The sequence below is a fragment of the Polypterus senegalus genome, chromosome 1 (genome assembly GCF_016835505.1).
Source record: "Polypterus senegalus isolate Bchr_013 chromosome 1, ASM1683550v1, whole genome shotgun sequence".
Lineage (NCBI taxonomy): Eukaryota > Metazoa > Chordata > Cladistia > Polypteriformes > Polypteridae > Polypterus > Polypterus senegalus.
The window spans coordinates 199,819,566-199,839,811 of record NC_053154.1 but is presented as its reverse complement, the minus strand read 5'-3'; the positions used below and the strand labels follow the sequence as shown (position 1 = coordinate 199,839,811).

Sequence of the window (20,246 nt, the reverse complement as noted above, 5' to 3'; positions counted from 1 at the left end):
ATTGTTAAAACTTTATAGAGCCACGAGGAATACCAGCAAGCACACTCACGATGGAGACAACGCCTTCTTGCTAACTGACATTCTGTTTACTGAATGGCTAAAGTAAAAATCTATCTGACATGTGTAAAATATAATTGGATTAAATGCGTGTCTGTCAATCTTCAATAATTTTCATTGGTTATGTTCATTACCGTACCCACCTTAAATTTTGTTTCCGCCTCTTTACGACAGACACTCATATGTCGTCGCTTCGTTCATATGTCATAAGAATTCCTAAATCTAATTGGTCAATTTTAGTCTTAGTTACCATTTTCTCGAAAGTAATTGGAAAGGCTGATTTTTAGTCCCGCCCCCTCCTGACAGACTTCCTTTTTCAGAATGTTCTAGTGAGTTCGGTTGGAGACAACGGCAAGATGATGGGCCGGCCAGTCCTCGTGTTGAGTGAGTATGGCCAGTTAAACATCATTTTTATAAATTGTAGTTTCTACGTTAGTGTTTGATGAGCTCAGACTGTGTGGAGCCCGTTATTCATGTTCTTTTATTGCAAAATTATGTCCTTTCATTTGAAAAGTTGAAGCAGGTCGTAGTGGCCTAAGGAGGCTTCAATTAAATCTATTGAAATTGAATTTTGCGATTTAAAAAAAAAACGGATAAGTTCCGACTGTGCATTGTTTTAGTGTACACTAATCAATGGTGTGTTCTCGTTCTCGTAAAGCATCAGTTTAGCATACTTGTTTTTTTGATGTTTCTCGGATCGCATCACATTAAAGTAAAATTAGAAGGTTTTTTGTAATCGTTGTTAATTTTTAGCAAATGTGTTTAGTTTACCAATTACATATTTTTTATTGCTCTATATTTACCTTCCCGACTTGATTTTCTAAAGGTAGACTAATTTTCATTTTTGTTTAGGCCAGAATACCAAACGGGAGTCTGGGAGAAAAGTTCAAATTGGTAACATTAATGCAGCTAAGGTTAGTATCAGAGTTTCTCCTTCAACTCTTAACAGAGTTCTGTTATCTAGGTCTCTTTTTTTATAATTGTGTCTTCAATTTTTTTTTCTTCAGACAATAGCGGATGTGATCAGAACATGCCTTGGACCCAGGGCTATGATGAAGGTATAGCTGAATTCTTCCTGGTTTCTGGTGTCTCCTGTAAACACCCTTCTAAGAGTTGTTGAAAATAAAAAGGTTCTGAATATAAATGTAGTTAAATTTTTAGATCCTAATGGAATATTCGCTTGCTGCTACACACATACAGCACATAATGCAAAATGAATACCAAAAATATTAAATGATTGGAAGACTGTGAACATCAGTGTACATTTACTGTCTAGTATCACTAAAGAGATTTTGTAAATAAATAGCGAGGATGGAAACAGGCTAGAATGGAGAAAATAACATAGTTTGGCTATGAGGCAAAAAGAAATCATGGATAGGGTGGGCAGTATTACTATTGTGTCATAATGCTGGTGTTATTTTCACGCCCTCCATTTTTGTGCCACTGTTCTCAGTTTGTCTTGGGTCAGTCTTGTAACACAACTCATCATCCTCATCATATTTCCTGCAGGCACCATGATGTCCCATGGTTTTGCAGTATATTGACAACTGTAGATTGATAGAATGACTTCAACATATTGTTGCAAACATTAAAAAGATTTCACTGTCCTCAGAAAGAGGAAGATACTCAGTCCTTTTTTGTGCAATATGTCTGTATTGTCCAGGGTGTTCACTGCACTGAGGCCCAGGATATTTTTATGTTTGTAAAACCTTCACCTCACCCATCCATTGTGATGACAGTTTTCAGGGTTCCATAGTCGTGCTCTGGCAATGTTCAGTTGAAAATGGTTGTTTGTGTATCCTTATCTATTCCTCGTCTCTTTTTTTGAAGCAGCTTACATTGAAGGATTCTTCTGAGGACATAGTTAGATGGCATACATTGTGAATTTAAAATCAGTTCTGTTAGAACGTGAAAAGAGATGTAGAGTAGTTCTTTTGGTTACCCATTTGTTGCTGACCACACTCTTGAATGCAGATAGTCCAGGAGCCTCACAAATGCTCATCTGTATTTTTAGTGCCCAATGCAGGGCACTATAGGGTCTTTAACTTTTAATCCCTACCAAGAAACACTGTAAAGTGTTTAAGGCATTGGGGAAATCAACAAACATGAACACGGCCATAGGGCCAGTTTTACCCAAGTGTGTGCTCTGTGGAGGATGATCAAAGTGTAATTTACTCCTATTATGTCCCTGTTTGGGAAGCTTCCAGACTGGAGGTAGTCTGTAAGCCAGGTTTGAAGTCTTTTAATGACTAGCCCTTCAAAGATCTTCATGAAGTATGATGGTGAGAACTAACGGTCTGTAAGCCATAATGAGGACAGTACATTCGTTTTTGTTGTTTTTAAGTACAGAAGCTGCTATGCAGGATGTCATCCATTGTTGTAGTACCACCTAGCTCAGAGATATAATCTGTGAATAATGTTTGAAGTCCTCACAGAACTGTCTTGCTCAAACCTTTGGCTTGATATAATCAGGTTCATCTCACATGTTACACAGCTTTTCCGTAGTTGTGTTGCAGTTTAAAAGGAAACAAACTAGTTATTTGCTGTATGCAAATTGAAGTAAACTGCGAAGATAAAAATTTCATATTCAGTTGTGTAATGACTTATTAAAGAAGAGCTTATTCAATGGCCACAATATTTTGTACTTTTAATAAATCATCAAATTATTTTAATACATATAAACTTTATTTAAATAGATATGTTTGTGTAACTGAATATTTTGCATCGACCCTGTCTTGGACGTTTTCAGGGTTGGTCTTTGATAATTTTTTTTTTTAACTTTTAATTAGATGCTGCTAGACCCCATGGGTGGTGTTGTTATGACCAACGATGGGAATGCTATCCTTCGAGAGGTAAAAAAAAAAATCAACAGCATTCCTTTTGTTTCTATAAAAATAATAATAAAAAGCTATATATGTTTAAGGTCTTCCTGAATTGATATTTTAGAGGTAAATATTGGGGTTATTATTGGGAATTATTGCTCTTGCTCTGATGAAGAAGACTTTAGTGTTTTTAACAGTTGACATATTAGTTAATATTGTTAGATCTTTAGTAACAAAGTAGTTAATATTTACTGCTATGCATCCAAATCTGATTAGATTAATTTTTTCTTGTAATTTCTACAGATTCAGGTACAGCACCCAGCCGCTAAGTCAATGATTGAGATCAGCCGTACTCAAGATGAGGAAGTTGGTGATGGGACCACGTCAGTCATCATTCTTGGTACAGTACCAAGATCCTTTGATTTGTATTTTGATGTTTGCTGTGGTTTTTGGGAATTTTCTGTTTGCTTGGCTCTTTTTATTGATTGTTCAGACATTTGCAGTGAATTGGATCATGTGGGCACCAATGAACATTCTGCTTCTCACCACATGACAATTTTATCCTTTAAGTTTTTAGTAGTATATTCAATTTTGTTTGAACTCCGACATTATAAAATCAGGTTATAGACATAATGCAGTTGTGTGAACTCAGATTTTGAAACACTACTTAGGTATGCTTAAATATCTCTAAAACTAAACATGTTGGCCTTCCTTTAAAGTAATTATTGATGCAATTACAAGTTTGTAACAATGCATGTTTAACATTTATTAGATTTAAAAAAAGCACATATCATTGAATTTGATCATTAATCAAAACTATTTATGAAAAGATTTGTTCTTACTACTGTCTTTCTGTATAAATCATTTACTTATGAATTATTATTAATGAGTTACCTCCAATCTTAAGAGAGGTTTGTGATTTTTACTTATCATAGCACTTACCAGGGCTTCTGGCAATACCCCAGGCATTTTTATATATTTTTTTTTCTTAGATTTTTATTAATTTGTATTTTTTTCCTTCAGAAGGCTACCATCCTAAAATACAGTAATTCCTCTCATGATTAGCATTAAGTGCAATATATTGAATTAAGAATTTATGTGCAATGAAAGGCAAGAAATTCATCCTCCTAATTGAACTCTTTACATTATTACTTAGCTTAGAGTACTGAACAGTTTTCCAAATCCAAATGTTTTTAGTCTACAGGAATGCAAGCAAAGCACACACATTTGGTGCAAATGCAGAAATCTTATAAGTAACAGAAAATGGGAATATGTAGCATATACAGAGTAGTGCACTGTAAATAATGGCAAAAATTAACCCATGTGTGATGGTCCAGGTTGGCTGCAGACTCCCTGATGCATCCAGGAGCCTCTTGAACCTGCAACCGTCAATAACTGAGATGAGTCGGGCAAATGAGGACAGACATGGTCAGCAAGGGGTAGGTGGAAAGGTGCCAAGTGCCCCCTCTGCCTTGCAGGCTTCATTATATACTGCCCATTTGGGTGCAGGTGTTGTCTTTCACCTACTCTGAAGTGTGAATGAGACACCGTACTGACCTGCTCACGTTTGCATGTAAATGCCTGATCAACCAATTGCCTCATCAACCCCGGAACGGTGCTGGCATGTGCACACCCGCACCCGTTCAGAGCTTGCATTCTCTGGGACTCTGATTTATTTAAAAATCGCGCTTCACCAAAGACCTCTTAGCATAACACATGGGACTACAACTTTGTAAATAATTATGGGCTATTTAAATTTCCTTCTTAATTTAATCACCTTAACACTGCATAACAGAGACTGTTGTGGTGACAAAGCCAGCAGATTCAGTCATTGGATCAAACTATAAAGTGTCTTTCCTTTTATTGTACATACAGTTGTTATAGAAGAGAATCGCCCACTTTTGAAAAGTTTCACATTTTGTTACTTTACAGCCAAAAATGAAAATAATAAATAAAACAAACAATTTTTTTTTTATTATTGTTGCATACACAGTGGTATAGTAGGTCCACGGCTCCTGAGTAACTGGCCGTTTTAATAAATAAACTAGCGACTGGGAGCCCGATCAAATCAAGCTACATATTCTATGTTTGTGAAATCCATATTTTCTCTGCAAAGAATTATTTGTTCTTTTAAGTCCTTGAAATGATTTTGTTATCATGGCACTGATTTGTGCTTAAAATAGACCTTTTCGGCTGATATAATGAAGAGCTTCCTGTTTAAACGGGGCTGTGAGACATGAAGTCGGCTCTTTGACACACCTCTTTTGATTTTTTTCTGGCAAACAAATTTTCAAAACAAAACGTATTTTACGACTCTAATCGGAGTCAGAGTAATAATTATGTTGGTGTGGTCATTTTATATCTGAGATTGGCTAAAATTGAAACAATGACCATTGTTAATACCCTGCCGTCATTACTCAGTTTGCCAATAGATGTTAGAAGGACGGATGCCAAAACTGAACTGCTCAAAGATAGATTTCATCGTACCAAGCCAATGGCAATATGTTCTAAATTACTTGCGCTTCTGGAGCTGTCGAAGGGTTTAAGTCAGTCAACGTCAATGTTAGTCCTGCAAAGTACGCCCCACCAAACCAATGTTCCAAAAACCAACCGAACTTGCTGTTATCTGCTCGAACCAACACCGACTTACTATACTCAGCTGTCCAGCGGCGTCACTGAAGCATTCGAACATTCTTAGTCAATCATGCAATACTGCCTCCACGTTTGCCACGTTATGTTCTAACTACAGAGGCAGAGTCCCATTGCATTGTTCTAACTTGTATTGACGCGAGTACCATACATACGGGATATTGACGTGAACATCATACATATGGATAGTATCAAATTCTATATAAGGATAATGAACGTGCTCACGCAGGAGGCAATCACACCTGCAACAGCTCCCCCACCTAGGAAAGAAGAGTCCAGGAAAGGGAACAAGAAGAAGGCAGGAGAAAGGAAACAAGCAGGGGGACAGGAATAGAGCCCTAAGGAGGAGCACATGGCCATCTCTCTGGAGGGGGGCTGTTGGTCACTCTTGTTGAATGTCTTTGGAAGCAGGAAGCGACCATTATGCTCTGGAGGTGCTCTTGCTGGGAATAGCCTTTGAGATGGCTGAGGTGGGATTGGCAGTTGTTTGGGTGGAGCAGAGCTTTGTGGTTGCCTGTGGACGCCGTGGGACTGGCAGTGGGGGGACACGGGCCAGATGTGATGCGAGTCTGCACCTACTTGGTCGACGTCTCTCCTAGCTTCAAGGTCCGAATAGGATAAGCCAGAGAGGTGTCAGTTTTAAGGGAAAAAACCAGTGCTTATGGTTTTTTAAAATGAGTTTCTTCAGCTGTGTTGTTTTAACCGCTTTTTTAACTGTTTTTTCTATTTACTGATTTTAACCTCCACTTTCACTTCATTTTATGGATTATTTATTGACAGTTTAGAGCACTGCCCTTTTTTGGAACACTTGGATTTTGATTTGTGTTAATAAAAACACTTGCACTTTTCACCATCCCCTTGCTTGGTGTGTTTTGTCCTCATCTGCCAAGCTCATCGCAGTTACGGTACTGATGGTGTTGGGTTTAAGAGGCTCCCAAAAACTAAGAGGGAGCAAGATGCCAACCTCCACTGTCGCATGCACACAATGATCGCTCTTTGCCATAAAGTCCTGTAACTCCTTCAAATTTGTCATTGACCTCCTTGGTAAACTCTGCCCAGTTTCCTAATTGGTGGTCTTTCTAGTTTGGAGGGATGGCCTAATGTCCTAGTAGTACCAAACCCTTTCCACTTCCTAATTATGGACTCTACTGTGCAACTAGAGATTGATAAAGCTTTTGAAGTCTCTTTGTATGCATCTCCTGACTTGTGCCTGTCTGCAGCATTATGTCCGAGATCTTTTAAAAGTGCCTTGCCACCAATAGTCGATTATTTGCTTTCAGTTGCACCACTGAGCATCGAAATGCTTCAGGAATAGCTAAACCAATTACAATAGTTACAGATAATCACAGGTGAAGGCAAATTACCTTGGTGCGCAGTGGAGAAGGTGATTACTTTCACCTTCTTGAGTTTACACGTATTGTTCTGGGGGGTGATCCTTTGTCATTGTTAGTGATTCTTGTTTATTTTTCTGAACTGTTGCTGTTATGTCCTGACTTGAATGTTATATAGGTTGCATTAAGTAAATAAGGCTGAAATAATATTTTTGTGTTTGCTTCAATTTTAGACTGTAAAGCAAAAAAAAAATATTCAAGGGGGTGATTCTTTTCTGTACCCATTATATTTGTTAAATGCACATAAAATGAGCATGTTCTCCAAAACCTTGTAATAAAATATTGGAATGTTCATGCATACATTTAGCAGGTTTATAAACCATATAAGGAATAATTTCACTATGTTTGGTGTGACTGATACACCTTGCTGCTTATATTCGAGTGAGTAAAATCTCTGACGGTGAAATTGTTTGCTCCTTCTTACAGAAGATGATCTAAGAAATGCTTTCAGATTCCTCAGTGACAAACTTTATACAGTCACAGTAAAAACATATTGGCAATCTGTACTCCTTTATAAAATTGCAGCAGTTACAAGTACTTTGGTATTCATTTGTTTATTTTTGTTTGGTTTGCCTTGGACAACACACAAAGGCAGAAATATCAGGTTTGAATTTTTTTTTTTTCCCCCCCTCTGCATTTTTGTGGTGTTCTAGTGCAAACAAAAGAAATAACCGTGAATAACAAAGCATTTCCAGTTGCCACAGTTTTCTAGGAGACATTTTCTGAAAGAAGTTTAGGGCGCCAATATTTTTGACTTTGACTGTACTAATAAATCGTAATGTTAAAGATTGGGTATGACATGTAATATGAGCAACTGACACAATTTTGCAAAGTAGTAAGGAGCCAGTTTACAGTGCTTGGTGTCCTGATAAAGAGATTTACATGATGAATATTTTAAGTTCTACTATGGATGTATTTGGGATTTGGAAGAAAATGAAAGTTACCAGAGAGACACCTTGCACATACTCCTCGTAGGCAGTGATAAATTATGTTTTTTGCAGGAATTGTTTAACCTCATTCAATTTTTACCTTTAATTTATAGTATTTTTTGGCTGTTTGAATTTTTATGTATGGAGGTGGAGTTGGTTGTAGAAAAAGGAATACTGGGAAAATCCTGATATACTCATCAGATGAGAGATTCTCCGTATTCCTTGTCTAGAATTTACTCCTTCATTTATTCATCTTTATAGCTGGAGAGATGCTAGCTGTGGCAGAGCATTTCTTGGAACAGCAGATGCACCCAACTGTCATTATCGGTGCTTACCGTCAGGCTCTAGAGGATATGGTCACTTTCCTTAAAGATATCAGGTATGCAATAACTTCCCACATATGAATATTTTAGTGTGCTTTTAATAGGCCACATTACAATGTTGTTGATGTATGCAACTTTACTATTGGTACATTGCTTTTGTGATGACATATAAATCTGTGCTTCCAAGGTGAACACTGTACACCTATCCAATTTCAAATCAACTTGACCCTTTTGTTGTGTTGCGGGTCCCCATAGTCTTAACAGCATGGGAAACTGGGCAGGAACTAAGTTGGGATAAGGGTGCCAAACTGATAATTTTTTCAAACAGTTTTTAGATGTTTCGTTAATAAACTCTGACTCTCTTAGTTTTAATTCCACTAATATGTTGAATCTCTTTTGTTTTACCACTAACAGCACTCCAGTAGATGTAAACAGCAGAGATCTGATGCTCAAGATTATTAACTCGGCTATCAACACAAAAGTTATTAACCGCTGGGCTGACTTGGCATGCAATATGGCACTTGATGCTGTCAAGACTGTAGAGCTGGAGGAGAATGGGCGTAAAGAGATTGATATTAAACAGTATGCCAAAGTAGAAAAGGTGCAAATGTAACATTACATTCATGTTTGTTTTTATATAATCTATATATTAAACATAGTGAATTTTATGAGTTTAAACTCTAGATGAAGCAACATTTCCAGTCTAAATACTATTTTTTTTTTTTTACTTTTAAGATCCCAGGAGGATTTATTGAGGATTCGTGTGTTTTGCGTGGTGTGATGGTGAACAAGGATGTGACTCATCCACGTATGCGAAGAATGATCAAAAATCCACGTATTGTTCTTCTTGACTGTTCCCTGGAATACAAAAAAGGAGAAAGTCAGGTATAGATTCTTATACACTTTGATTTGTACAAGTCTGTTACTGTAATGTTTGTAATTTTATTTTTAGAGCTTTCTTACATCAATCTTCTTGTTTTTTGTGAAAGGTGATTGGAAAAGTCTGGGCTCATTAATCAAATGAGTGAGTGTGATGTTTCATATGAACAGTGAAATAATGCAGTCTTGCTTAGAATGGTTTTCTGAATTTGTAGTAATAGTTTACTTGATTAAGGTTCAACCATTGCCATTTATTTTGAACCAGTAACTGCACACTGCATGATAACGTGCAGTGAATACACTTGATGTGAGCATTCATAGTTTTTCATGCTCTTCCTCTGTATGTTTAGCATTTGTTTGCTCAGAGGTTGATGCGCTTGCTGCTTCCTGAGCAGTTCTTCTTTTCTCCACCCTAGTGGCCCGCTTCTTCTCTTTTTTTTTCATTGGCATGTGTTACAATTACTTAGTATGTTTTCTTTCATTTTTCACTTAATCTAGCCCTTAAGTCTTCAATCTGCCTCAAGAATAATTTTAAGATATGAAGAGGTAGGGGAAGTGATGGTGAAGGTGGTAGGGATGAGAATGCGCTGCCGAGTGTTGATTCTACAATAAAATTAAAATAAGAGGGATAACCTTGGAGGTCAATCATCACACTGAAAGCAGATAGTAGACATCATGTTGTATATGTGTACCAAATTTCATTTCAATAGGTCAAATGGTTTGTGAGCTAGAGGTGATTTAAAATACTGGACAGACAAACGAAACAGCCACAGTAGTGTATTATATATAAAGATATGTTTAGATTAACATAAGAGCAAGAGTTTTCATTTCATTGAGTATTTATATGTTTGTTGATAAAATCAGGTGTATGGAAATATACATGGTTTATATTACCAAACAAAGAACTGCATTGGAGAATTTGGCATGCTTTTTTAGTTGATCTGTAACTGCATGAATGATATACAGTCTACATGTATTTTTTCTAGAGTAAATGTGACATAAAAATAGCAAGATTTAAGTGAACAAATATAAATTTAGCTTTTTGTCCAACTTGCATTTCACAATTGGTAGAGCATTCACATGGATTTTCCCAACTTGGACTTGCTGTCTGAAAGCACATGAATGCAGCATATGAAAATCTGCTGTGTCTTTTTTAAAGCCTTTGGGAAAGAATGTGTTAGGAAAAACTGGACATGTTACACAACACACTAATACATTTGTGCTCATAGCTCATGGTGCCTGTTGCTCCAATTATTTTGAGATCTGAAAGTCATACACTCGAGTTTCTCTGCATTCTGGACGTCTTTCTTTCAAATAAAAGTGTTGCTGTGAAGACTGCTGTTGTCTCATGAGGAGCATATTCAGAGTTGTTTGGTGGTTCTTTGCTTTCAACTTAAGCATACCAAGGAACCTATGGGACAAGTGTTCAGTATTTTTAATATTTATTATTTTTGAAGGAATTGTGCCAGTATTTAAGGGTATTGATCAGTGCATTGTAGGCCTGTGCCTGTTTTGTTCTGCAGAAAATTAATTTGCAGTAATATTCTTTTGTCTTAAAGACTGAAATTGAGATTACAAGGGAAGAGGACTTTGCTCGTATCTTGCAAATGGAAGAAGAATACATTCAGCAGATCTGCGAGGATATTATACGTTTGAAACCTGACCTTATTTTTACAGAAAAGGGAATTTCTGGTGAGAAATTTTCACCTTTTAATATTTGCATTTTAAATGTAGTATTTAAAAATTATCTATGTTGAATGTTGTCTTTTACATAATTTATATATCTCTTGTCTTTCAGATTTGGCTCAACATTACCTCATGAAAGCAAATATCACAGCAATTCGTCGTGTTAGAAAAACAGACAACAATAGAATTGCCAGGTATGTAGCATACAGTTGTACTTGGTTCTTTTAATTTTTTTTAAATTGTTTATGAAGCTTCTTTGTTGACCTGTTTCTCACCTTCCTGTAATGGTGATCTTAAGTTTTGATGTAATATTAACATGATTAGAAAATTTTGGAGAGAATGGGCCAGTGCTATTTTTGTGTGTGTGAGTGTATGCTATTATTATGAGTAAGGTGGAAATAAGTTTTGCAAAAAGTGCTGATACTAATGAGAGGAGTATAGCACCAGAGTGATCTCTGTAAGTTGTGCAAACTACCAAAAAGGGCTGAATTGTTAAAAACGAGAATTACTGAGCAAGTGAATGAGAAAAAGACAGATGAATGAATGGATAGAGAAGGGAATGTCTGTTATGGCCTTTATTTGGATTGCCGTCATTCATTGTGTCAGGTTACAAACATACTGATGGTTGAGCCTTAGTTTTAATCAGACACTAAATATGAATGGAAGGTCATTGAATATCCATCTGTGCTATTGGTTTAAAAAGTATTGTCTATTGTTTCTGATTTCAAAGAAACCTACAGAATGGTGACAGTGCTGTCTCTCCTCACCATAACTTTTTTTTTGTTTGTAACTAACCATATTTTATTTTGTCGTTATGTATCAAATAGTGTGTGTGTGTGTGTGTGTGGTTGTGCCTGCATATACGAGTATACACACATACATACATACATATTCCTCATTTGTACAGGGCTGTGTTTCATCACAAAATATTCCATGGGGAATTTTATTTTCTTCTGTATTTTATATGGGGAAGTGCCCCCAAGGTGACTTTCCTGGGACTTGGTATAAAGAGTTGTTTCCCATGGTGGGTTTAGTAAGTGAAGTTTTGGTTTGGGGCCAAAATTATTCTTCTGGTGAGATTATTTAGTAACCGCACCTAAACTTTTCTGCCTCGGGTAATACCAGGGTACCTTGATACTTGCTTTATACTTGTTGTCTTGCTCACTGAGGCTATTTGCTTGGTTTTGAAAAGATTCAGCTTCCTGTTATGAATTAAACAACCAAAAGCAATATTGTTTTCTTAATCAACATTTGTCGTTTATTTTTTTTTTTAAATGATCTTATGCATTTATTGGTATTCATAATTATTTATATGTTTCAGTATTGTTAGATTTGTGTAAATACTTTTTAACTAGAATGCTGTTTCATTGGATAAGACTTTTTTTTTTTTTTTTTTTCTTTTTGTTTTTATAGGGCATGCGGTGCTCGCATTGCAAGTAGAACAGATGAGCTTCGTGAGGAAGATGTTGGTACGGGTGCTGGCCAATTTGAGATCAAGAAGATTGGCGATGAATACTTCACTTTTATTACAGAGTGCAAAGATCCTAAAGCATGTACCATCATTCTTCGAGGGGCCAGTAAAGAGATACTTGCTGTAAGTGTGAATTCACTAATTTATGCAACTCTCACACACCAGGATTATATGTATATAAAGTACCCCAAAATCTTTTTCTGTTTGTAGCATAAAATGACCAAATATTACATTTTCTGTTGGGTTTCAACATTTATATATTTGGAAATGGAAATAATAGCTAGATATTTGTGGCTAATGGAAAAAAATCATACACGGCTCTTGTAAGCGATGCAAGTTATTTTATTACTACTGCTTCTGATTGTAAAAGACTTGGCTATAGTTGTCAGTTTATTTTTTTAACTGTGGTGGTGACAGCTACATAGTGATGCAATTAGCGAAGCTACTAAAGCAGCATGTAATTGCTGTAAAAAATTTCACAGACATGAAGTTTGTCGTTTTAAATTTCTGTAGACAAAAGAGTGTGGTGAATGTAGTAAAAGGAAATATAACATATTCTTAATTTGCACAGGAGTAACTTGCATAAGAATGTAAAACTTAAACTTGGAAAACCAAAGGAGACCATTCAGTCCATCAAGCCTGTTTGTTTAGCTAATAGCTAAGCTGTTCCAAGTTAGCAGTTAAATAGCTAATAACTAAACGGGCATACATAGTTTTGCTATATTTAAGGCCAATCAGTTATAAGAATGATTCTCGTTCAATTCCCAAGCAGTAACATTTTATCCCATATGTAATGTGCCTATAAAATAGCACAACAGGAATTCAGAAATAATAGGTGAATAATTTAGTTGTGCTGTTTAAGGCAGCATTTGTGAAAGCAAGTGGTTACAAATAATAAAAATTGAGAATGATTTGGAAAATGTAAACAGTATTTTGTGACATTTGAAACTTTAGGTTAGTGTGCCCATTATATATTACTTTTCAGTAAACAATGTTAACAAGCTAGTGTTTGTTTCTTATAAATGTGAAAACAGATTTTACAATAACATGTCATAAACCAGACAAAACAATTTGTTGACCAGCCAAATTTGATTTTAAAAGTGTGGTGTTACAAAAACAGCGTTAGTTTTTGTAAATGAGATGTTGTGAATTAAAGTACTATATTTTAAACAATTGTGGTAATAAAAGTTAAATTTCCCTTGGGGACATGCACAGTTCTCTGTGTCTATCTAATATGATTTTGATTTTTGTTAGTATTTAAGCAGTATTTATGTGAAATAAATCAAGTAGTCTGTGATGATCACAATGCCCATGGTTGAATATCTATAAGTACCATCCAATTTCTAGTTAAGTTTGGGGGGGAAGAGAGATAATTTAAGCCCTATTCATTTGTCATGTCTGTCACAGAAAAATTGATTATACACTTCAAAAAAATACCTTTTGTCTGTAAAGTTTACCTTTTTTGTTTTTCATGTGTCCTGTATTCAGGAGGTAGAGCGTAATCTGCATGATGCCATGCAGGTTTGTCGTAATGTTCTCCTAGATCCATATTTGGTACCTGGTGGAGGTGCTGTAGAGATGGCTATATCTCATTTACTGACGGAGCGATCAAAGTCTATGACAGGTGTGGAGCAGTGGCCCTATCGAGCAGTGGCACAAGCACTGGAGGTCATTCCAAGAACACTTATCCAGAACTGCGGAGCAAGTACTATCAGAGTTCTGACCTCACTGCGGGTAAGAGTGGTAAAACAACTTGGTTGTGATATCAATAGGATGTAAACTGGCAAGTGCTTTATAAATGGCAGTTCTCCATATAAATGAAGTTGTAACCGCAGCAGCTCTTTTTAAATTTGGCTTACAAAATAAAAAAAATCAACGGGTGTCCTTCACATGTTATGCTTACAATCAGAACTTACATTTATGCTTTATAATGACATCAATATTTGTGTAATCATTTTTAATATCAAATATTTATTTAAAAGTAAAAACACCAATAAAGGAGAGCACTAAACAAGAAGAACCTTAGAACACCTTTTTACAATTAGTAAGAACAAAACCTGCCCCTAACCTTTTGTTTACTTATTATATAAAAATTTATTTAAACATCTGTCTAAATCTGAATTTTGACTTTTTATAAATAATAAATGCTTATATTAGGGATGTTACAATAACAGAATTGTTTTGTTTTAATACTGATGAAATTTTATGATACTCAGTACCCATCGATAGCACAGTAAAAACAAAAAACCTACTTAATGGCTCTTTAGAGTACCTCTGTTATGGGACAGTATAATATATGATGTTTGCTTTCAATTATGGGTTATACTAATGAACATTAGTTTGTCTTCGAAAAACCAAATGAATTGCATAAATACAGTGCTTGCTGATCCTATTTAGCAGTGAAATATGCAGTCTTGTTTGTCCTACTAACTGCTTGTTTCAGCAATTCTGTGTTTCTGTTAATGCAGAGCGTGTCATATTAATTGGGAGTTGTGCCTTGTCCTTTAAAGCACTACATAAATTTTATCTTGGTATTAAAGCAGCTCATGTCCTCACTGTTGCAGAAAAACCACATAGCCACTTTATTCAGTCTTGTCTCGTATTTTCTTGCTACAGTTGTTGTTAGCACTGCCAGTCCACCCACAGTCCTATATATGTGAATGCATGTGAGGTCCTCTCCTTGCGACCCTGAACTGTATACACTGGTTAGGATGGATGTGGTCATTACAATCAGAGAATGAATATGAAGCCTCTATTTATTAGGACTGTGTAGGACACTATTAAAAGTGATTAATCTTCATCTCTTTTTACGATTATTTGACAATACAAGTTAAACAACTGCATCTTATCTGATATGTAATGTTATTTTGCTCTTGCGGCATGCATGATTTTTTTTTTTTGGTTACAAGTATGAATCCTGCAGTTACCAAAGAAGTACCTGAAAGCACAACATATTTAAGTACATTACAGAGAAAGTGCATTCTCATAACAAGGGTTGTTTGTAGCAGTGTCAGCAAACTGAATTGTGGTCTACATGCTGCAGAAACTTGTATTTTGCACACAGCTCACTACATCTTTTAATTTTCTGACTCTTTGCCATCACCCATGCTTTCTTGCAGGATTACAGATGTATTTAAGCCTTTATATATAAGGCAATGTTAAACATCTGCTAAACATAAAAGTGCAGAGCAATGACCAGTGCAAATGATTAGTGATTGTGTGTCAGTATTGTTTGGGAGTTTGTCCAGGCCACATGCAGTCCTTTTTGCTACAGGTTTTGTAAGATACTCTTTGTATTGAAAACTATTGATTTCATATAGAGCTGTCTTGATAGTAATGTATTATTGGCACATTGCTCAAAACTGTTTAGGTTCAGCTAAGATGAAACTCTCCTTGTCTGCTCCAAAATGTGCTTTAACAATATATGCCAGTACGCTCAAATGCATTCACTTAAGAGTTTTACCAACGACTATTAAATAATTGAAGATTTGCTAAAATATATTTTGGAAAAGTTTACTTAATTACGTCTCTACAGGCAAAGCACACTCAAGAAGGAAGCACTTCCTGGGGTGTGAATGGTGAGACTGGAGCCTTAGTTGACATGAAGGATATGGGCATCTGGGAGCCTTTAGTTGTAAAGGCACAAACCTACAAAACTGCAATGGAGGTAAGAAAATGCGTAATGCAGCATAATGTTGATGTATGTGTTTTAATATTTTGTTTTACAATTTTAATGCAGTCCATTTTTCTTTTAATAACTGTAGCATGACAATGACATTTGTTTTTTTTTATTCTGTTTGAATTGCAGCATAAAAATAAATGCCTGAATTATTGCTGTAGGTACATTAAAATCTAAACTAACTGAAAAAAGGGAAGATAAAATGACAGTACAAATTGTTGCATTTACTTTGCTACACGTGAGCACATGGAGAAGATTCACTGTGAGCCAGCATGATTAGTGATCAGTAACAAGTGAAAACTGTAATGAACAAAAGTAAGGGTGTGCATTCCTCCTTCACCATGTTTATGCATAGGTGCCTGTGATAACTGAACATGCACATGGCACATTGATTGCAGCAGGGTTCCTCAGGAACTGTTGTGGATTTTTTTGTGAAAGTTAAAGCAAATTGTTTTTTTTTTATTGCTTCTTGTTTTCTTAACTAGCCAGGTAACATTGACATACTAATGACAAAGGAACCATGAGTTCACCATCTAACTTGATGGCTCACAGGTTCAGCTTTCGGGGAGCACTGTGGCAGAAGGTTCTCATCCAAACTACCTACTACTTTTAATTGGACTCCTATTTTTTAAACTATGCAAGCTGTTCTTTCCTATGATGATTTTTATTCCACTTTTCCTGGTGTTATGGTTGTGTAGCCTGTCATTTATTAATTGGCCTGCTAGGTAATGGTAGTTGCATCTTTTTAATGTTCTCAGCCCAGGTGTGTCCTTTATTCATCTCCAATTTTTATTGTTAGATTACAACTGAAGGAGTGAACTCCACAGAAAAAATGTGAATTAACAGAAAAATGTTAAAACAAGAGTTAAGCACTTAACACCATAACAAAAATTCTAAGTATAACTAATTTTTTATAGTACTATGCTTTTCTCTGTGCAGAATTAAGAGCATACCAGTTAATTAAATGTGAGATCAGTTCTAAGTAAAATGAGCTGCTGATTGTGAAGCTAGTTAAAACAGAAACCAGACGCCACAGTGGGAGCCCGAGAACTAAACTGCAGAAAAACTAATCTTATAGCTGTATATGCTCAATCTGAAGTAACCAGTTTAATAAAATACTTACAAAGAAATACAAGAAAAAATTGCTAAGGACTAACAATTAATAATCCGCGCCAATTCACAAATCATTGGTATTCTCAAAGAATGATATAGTGTGGCAAAATGAAAGCACTAACTGTAAAATTAAATTCTGTTATCCGCAAGGATTGGCTACAGCAGCTGTTCCTTCCTGCTATTAATCATATACAGTACCCCCCTTTCTAGATCAAACTCTGTCCCTCTTCAGTTCTGCCTTTACAGTGCAAAAGTATTCAGTCCCCTTGAAAGTCGTCATAGTTTTCTGCATGACAAATGATTTGTACATACAGTGATCACCCCGCCTATCGCTGAAGTTTCATTCCAGACCCATCAGCGATACGTGAAAATCCGCAATATAGAAAGACCATATAAATAAACATTTTTGTTAATAGTTTAAGCCTTAAAATACCCCTACCACATGCTTTAAACAAATGTACTGTAAACTTATTAAAACACACTTTGTAAACACATATGATGTGTGGATGTCAGGCTAAGTATATGAGTAACATCTATTATAAAAAATATATCTTGACAGGGAGACGAGGCTTGATCTTCTCAGAAGACAATCTGACATCCCGTGAGAGACATTTTAACGTCACGCAAGACAAGGCAGTCAGACATAAGGACAGCTGCTGTACAGGCTTTTAAATGATCGATGCGCAGAACGACAGGCAAAACGGGCATCTTGGCAGAAGCAGAACAAAGCCAGTAGCTGATCCATCCATTTTTGCTTAGTGTGCGTTCAGCTCCCCCCTTCACAACAAGAGTGGGAGAGACGTGAAGTGGCAGGAGTGTAGCGTGCCTCGGGGGGTTGATCGAAGCGATCGAGACCAGATCATCTCGGAGAGACACTTTGATGACACACAAGACTAGACATTACAACCTTAGGAAGCAAAACCCGCGAGACGGTGACACACTCGGTGCACATCACGCCCTACTTAAAAACAATTTAAAACAAGTTCAGTGACATCTAACCTAGCAGTTGTTGGAAAGCTTTAAGCAGACAAACTTCAGGTGCTCCCAGCTCATAAAACAACGACAAGCAGAACACACAGCTTGCCAGCAGCAGCTGCAGCAAGCCAACAGATGATTCGAGCACTTCTCCTTAGCGTGCGTTTAGCCCTCACTAACTCTCCCTCCCCCTCCTCCTCCTCCTCATCGCTAGCAGCAGAGATGCGAAGTGGCAAAAGCACAGCTGCTGTACAGGCTTTTAAGTGATTGACGCAAAGCGCGACAAGCACAACACACAGCTGTCCAACAGCAGCAGCAAGACACCAGATGAACTGATCACATCTCTTTAGCATGCGTTCAGAGCTCCCCTTCACAACGCGTGCAGTGTTAGAAGTCCTGCAAGAAAGAGATTTAACCACGCCCTGGGCAGGAAATAAAGGACAAGTATTGTTTTTACAAAGGTTTTAAAGTAAAAATGAAAATAACGCATATAGTAACCATTCCCATGAAAATAACAATCTCTTTAAATTGTTTATCAGTTAAACCAAACCCGGGAGTGGGCGACTGACGTGAGCAGGAGGCAGAGCCCCCTAGTAGTAGTAATAATAATAACTAATAAATCCGTGATGTAGCGGGGACGTGATAAGTGAATAGCAATATAGCGAGGGATCACTGTATATTTATCCATTCAGTGTTAATGTAAACTCTTCTACTGTAAGGATACATTTTAAAAATCAAAATAAACCATTTTCGGTACATAAGTAACAGAAAAAATTGATTCACTACACAGGTCATTCTGTCTTTTAAATTTACTCTGATGCAGCCATCACAGTCCTTTAATTTCACAGTCAAGTGATAATGCATCACTGCTGAAATCAGGAGCAAGTCAAGCAACAATGGATTAGAATTTTAGTATTTCACACAGAAATACAATTAAATACAAGTAAATGAAGTAATTGTAATTACACTGCCATGTGACTGTTGTCTAATAGGTAGTGTACTATATTTTTACTTTAGCTATTTCAGACCAAGAACTAATTTGCTAAAGCTGAACAGCCTTATGTGAAACAGGTTTTGTCTAGATTAATATTTTGTTAGTGTTTTGATAATTTTAATATAGTTTAATCTATACACTGCATGTTTGGTATATTCTTGCTGTTGATGAGACTAAATATTCACTTGGATTATTCTTATATGGTAAAAAGATTATTTTATATATTTTGTAAAATGATCCTATTGAATTATTTTGTGTCTCTGGGTGCAGTCAGTGGAAGCAAAAATTCCACTTAATGGGAGAGTTGTGTGTTTTGGGATTTAACGTGTTTTTGAACCAGGAGTGTAATTTGATTCATACAAAAAGCTTCTACTTTGTACCACTCGTTTAAATAATTTTTTTTTATATAAATCTCAACAAGCATAAGCATCCAAGTTGTATTTTATAAGGCATTTTGTAATTTATTCAGATCATTTTACAAATAATTGAAAAACCTTTTTTAAATGGCTACATGCTAAAAATCCAGATACGTCAGCATATTCTTGAAGGCTGTCTAGCTGAGTGAAACAAATGGAAGAGGCCTATACTTTGTCACCTTTTGCAGTACAAGCAGTCCTAACACTTAACAGTTGTACATGTGAATGTGCGTGTTAATTATATACATGAAGAAAAGTGTTTCAGTTTAACTTTGTATCTGTGTTCAAAATTGATCCAGGTTACAATTAACATAATGGGAGTTTTTTTTCCAGATAAAATGCATATTTTACACACAGGGTTGGTGGCCTTTTATGCACATTTACTTTTTGCATTTAAATCTTTATTTTTTAGGAGTAAGAATCTTCATCATGATGCAGACATTTCTGAGCAAGGAATGTTTTGTTCAGTTATTGTTGAGGTGAAAGGTATTAAAAGATTAACCTATCTTCCCTTTCTCTTTGTCACTTCCAGACTGCCATATTGCTTCTGCGAATTGATGATATTGTTTCTGGACACAAAAAGAAGGGGGATGAGTCTAACAAGGCACCAGAAGCTGATAATTAATGTTTGTACCATTGGAATTGGTTGGCTGTCGGGCTTGCAAGGCACTATATTTATTTGTGATATCAAAAGGGGCCACTGGTCTGGGTTAACAGCCTTTTTGTTTGAATGAAATGCAGTTCAGCCAAATGCACTGACATAATCTTTTACATCAATTGTTACAACTATGTGTTGCAAACAATAATAAAATAAACTTGGAAAACTTTGGCTTCTTGTATTTTGTGTTTTAAGCTGTTGAGT

At 36.1% G+C, this 20,246-nt stretch overlaps 1 protein-coding gene across 1 annotated transcript; it reads left to right on the top strand.

Moving 5' to 3' along the window:
- The first annotated feature begins 342 nt into the window (after positions 1–342).
- cct3 (chaperonin containing TCP1, subunit 3 (gamma)) lies at positions 343–20,213 on the top strand. The gene is made up of 14 exons (XM_039766926.1): positions 343–441; positions 910–971; positions 1,065–1,115; positions 2,847–2,909; positions 3,183–3,279; positions 8,110–8,227; positions 8,586–8,772; positions 8,907–9,056; positions 10,610–10,742; positions 10,849–10,930; positions 12,150–12,330; positions 13,696–13,941; positions 15,743–15,874; positions 19,917–20,213. The coding sequence occupies exons 1-14, from the start codon at positions 414–416 to the stop codon at positions 20,007–20,009; spliced, it is 1,623 nt and encodes a 540-aa protein (XP_039622860.1). The 5' UTR covers positions 343–413; the 3' UTR covers positions 20,010–20,213.
- Positions 20,214–20,246: the final 33 nt, after the last annotated feature.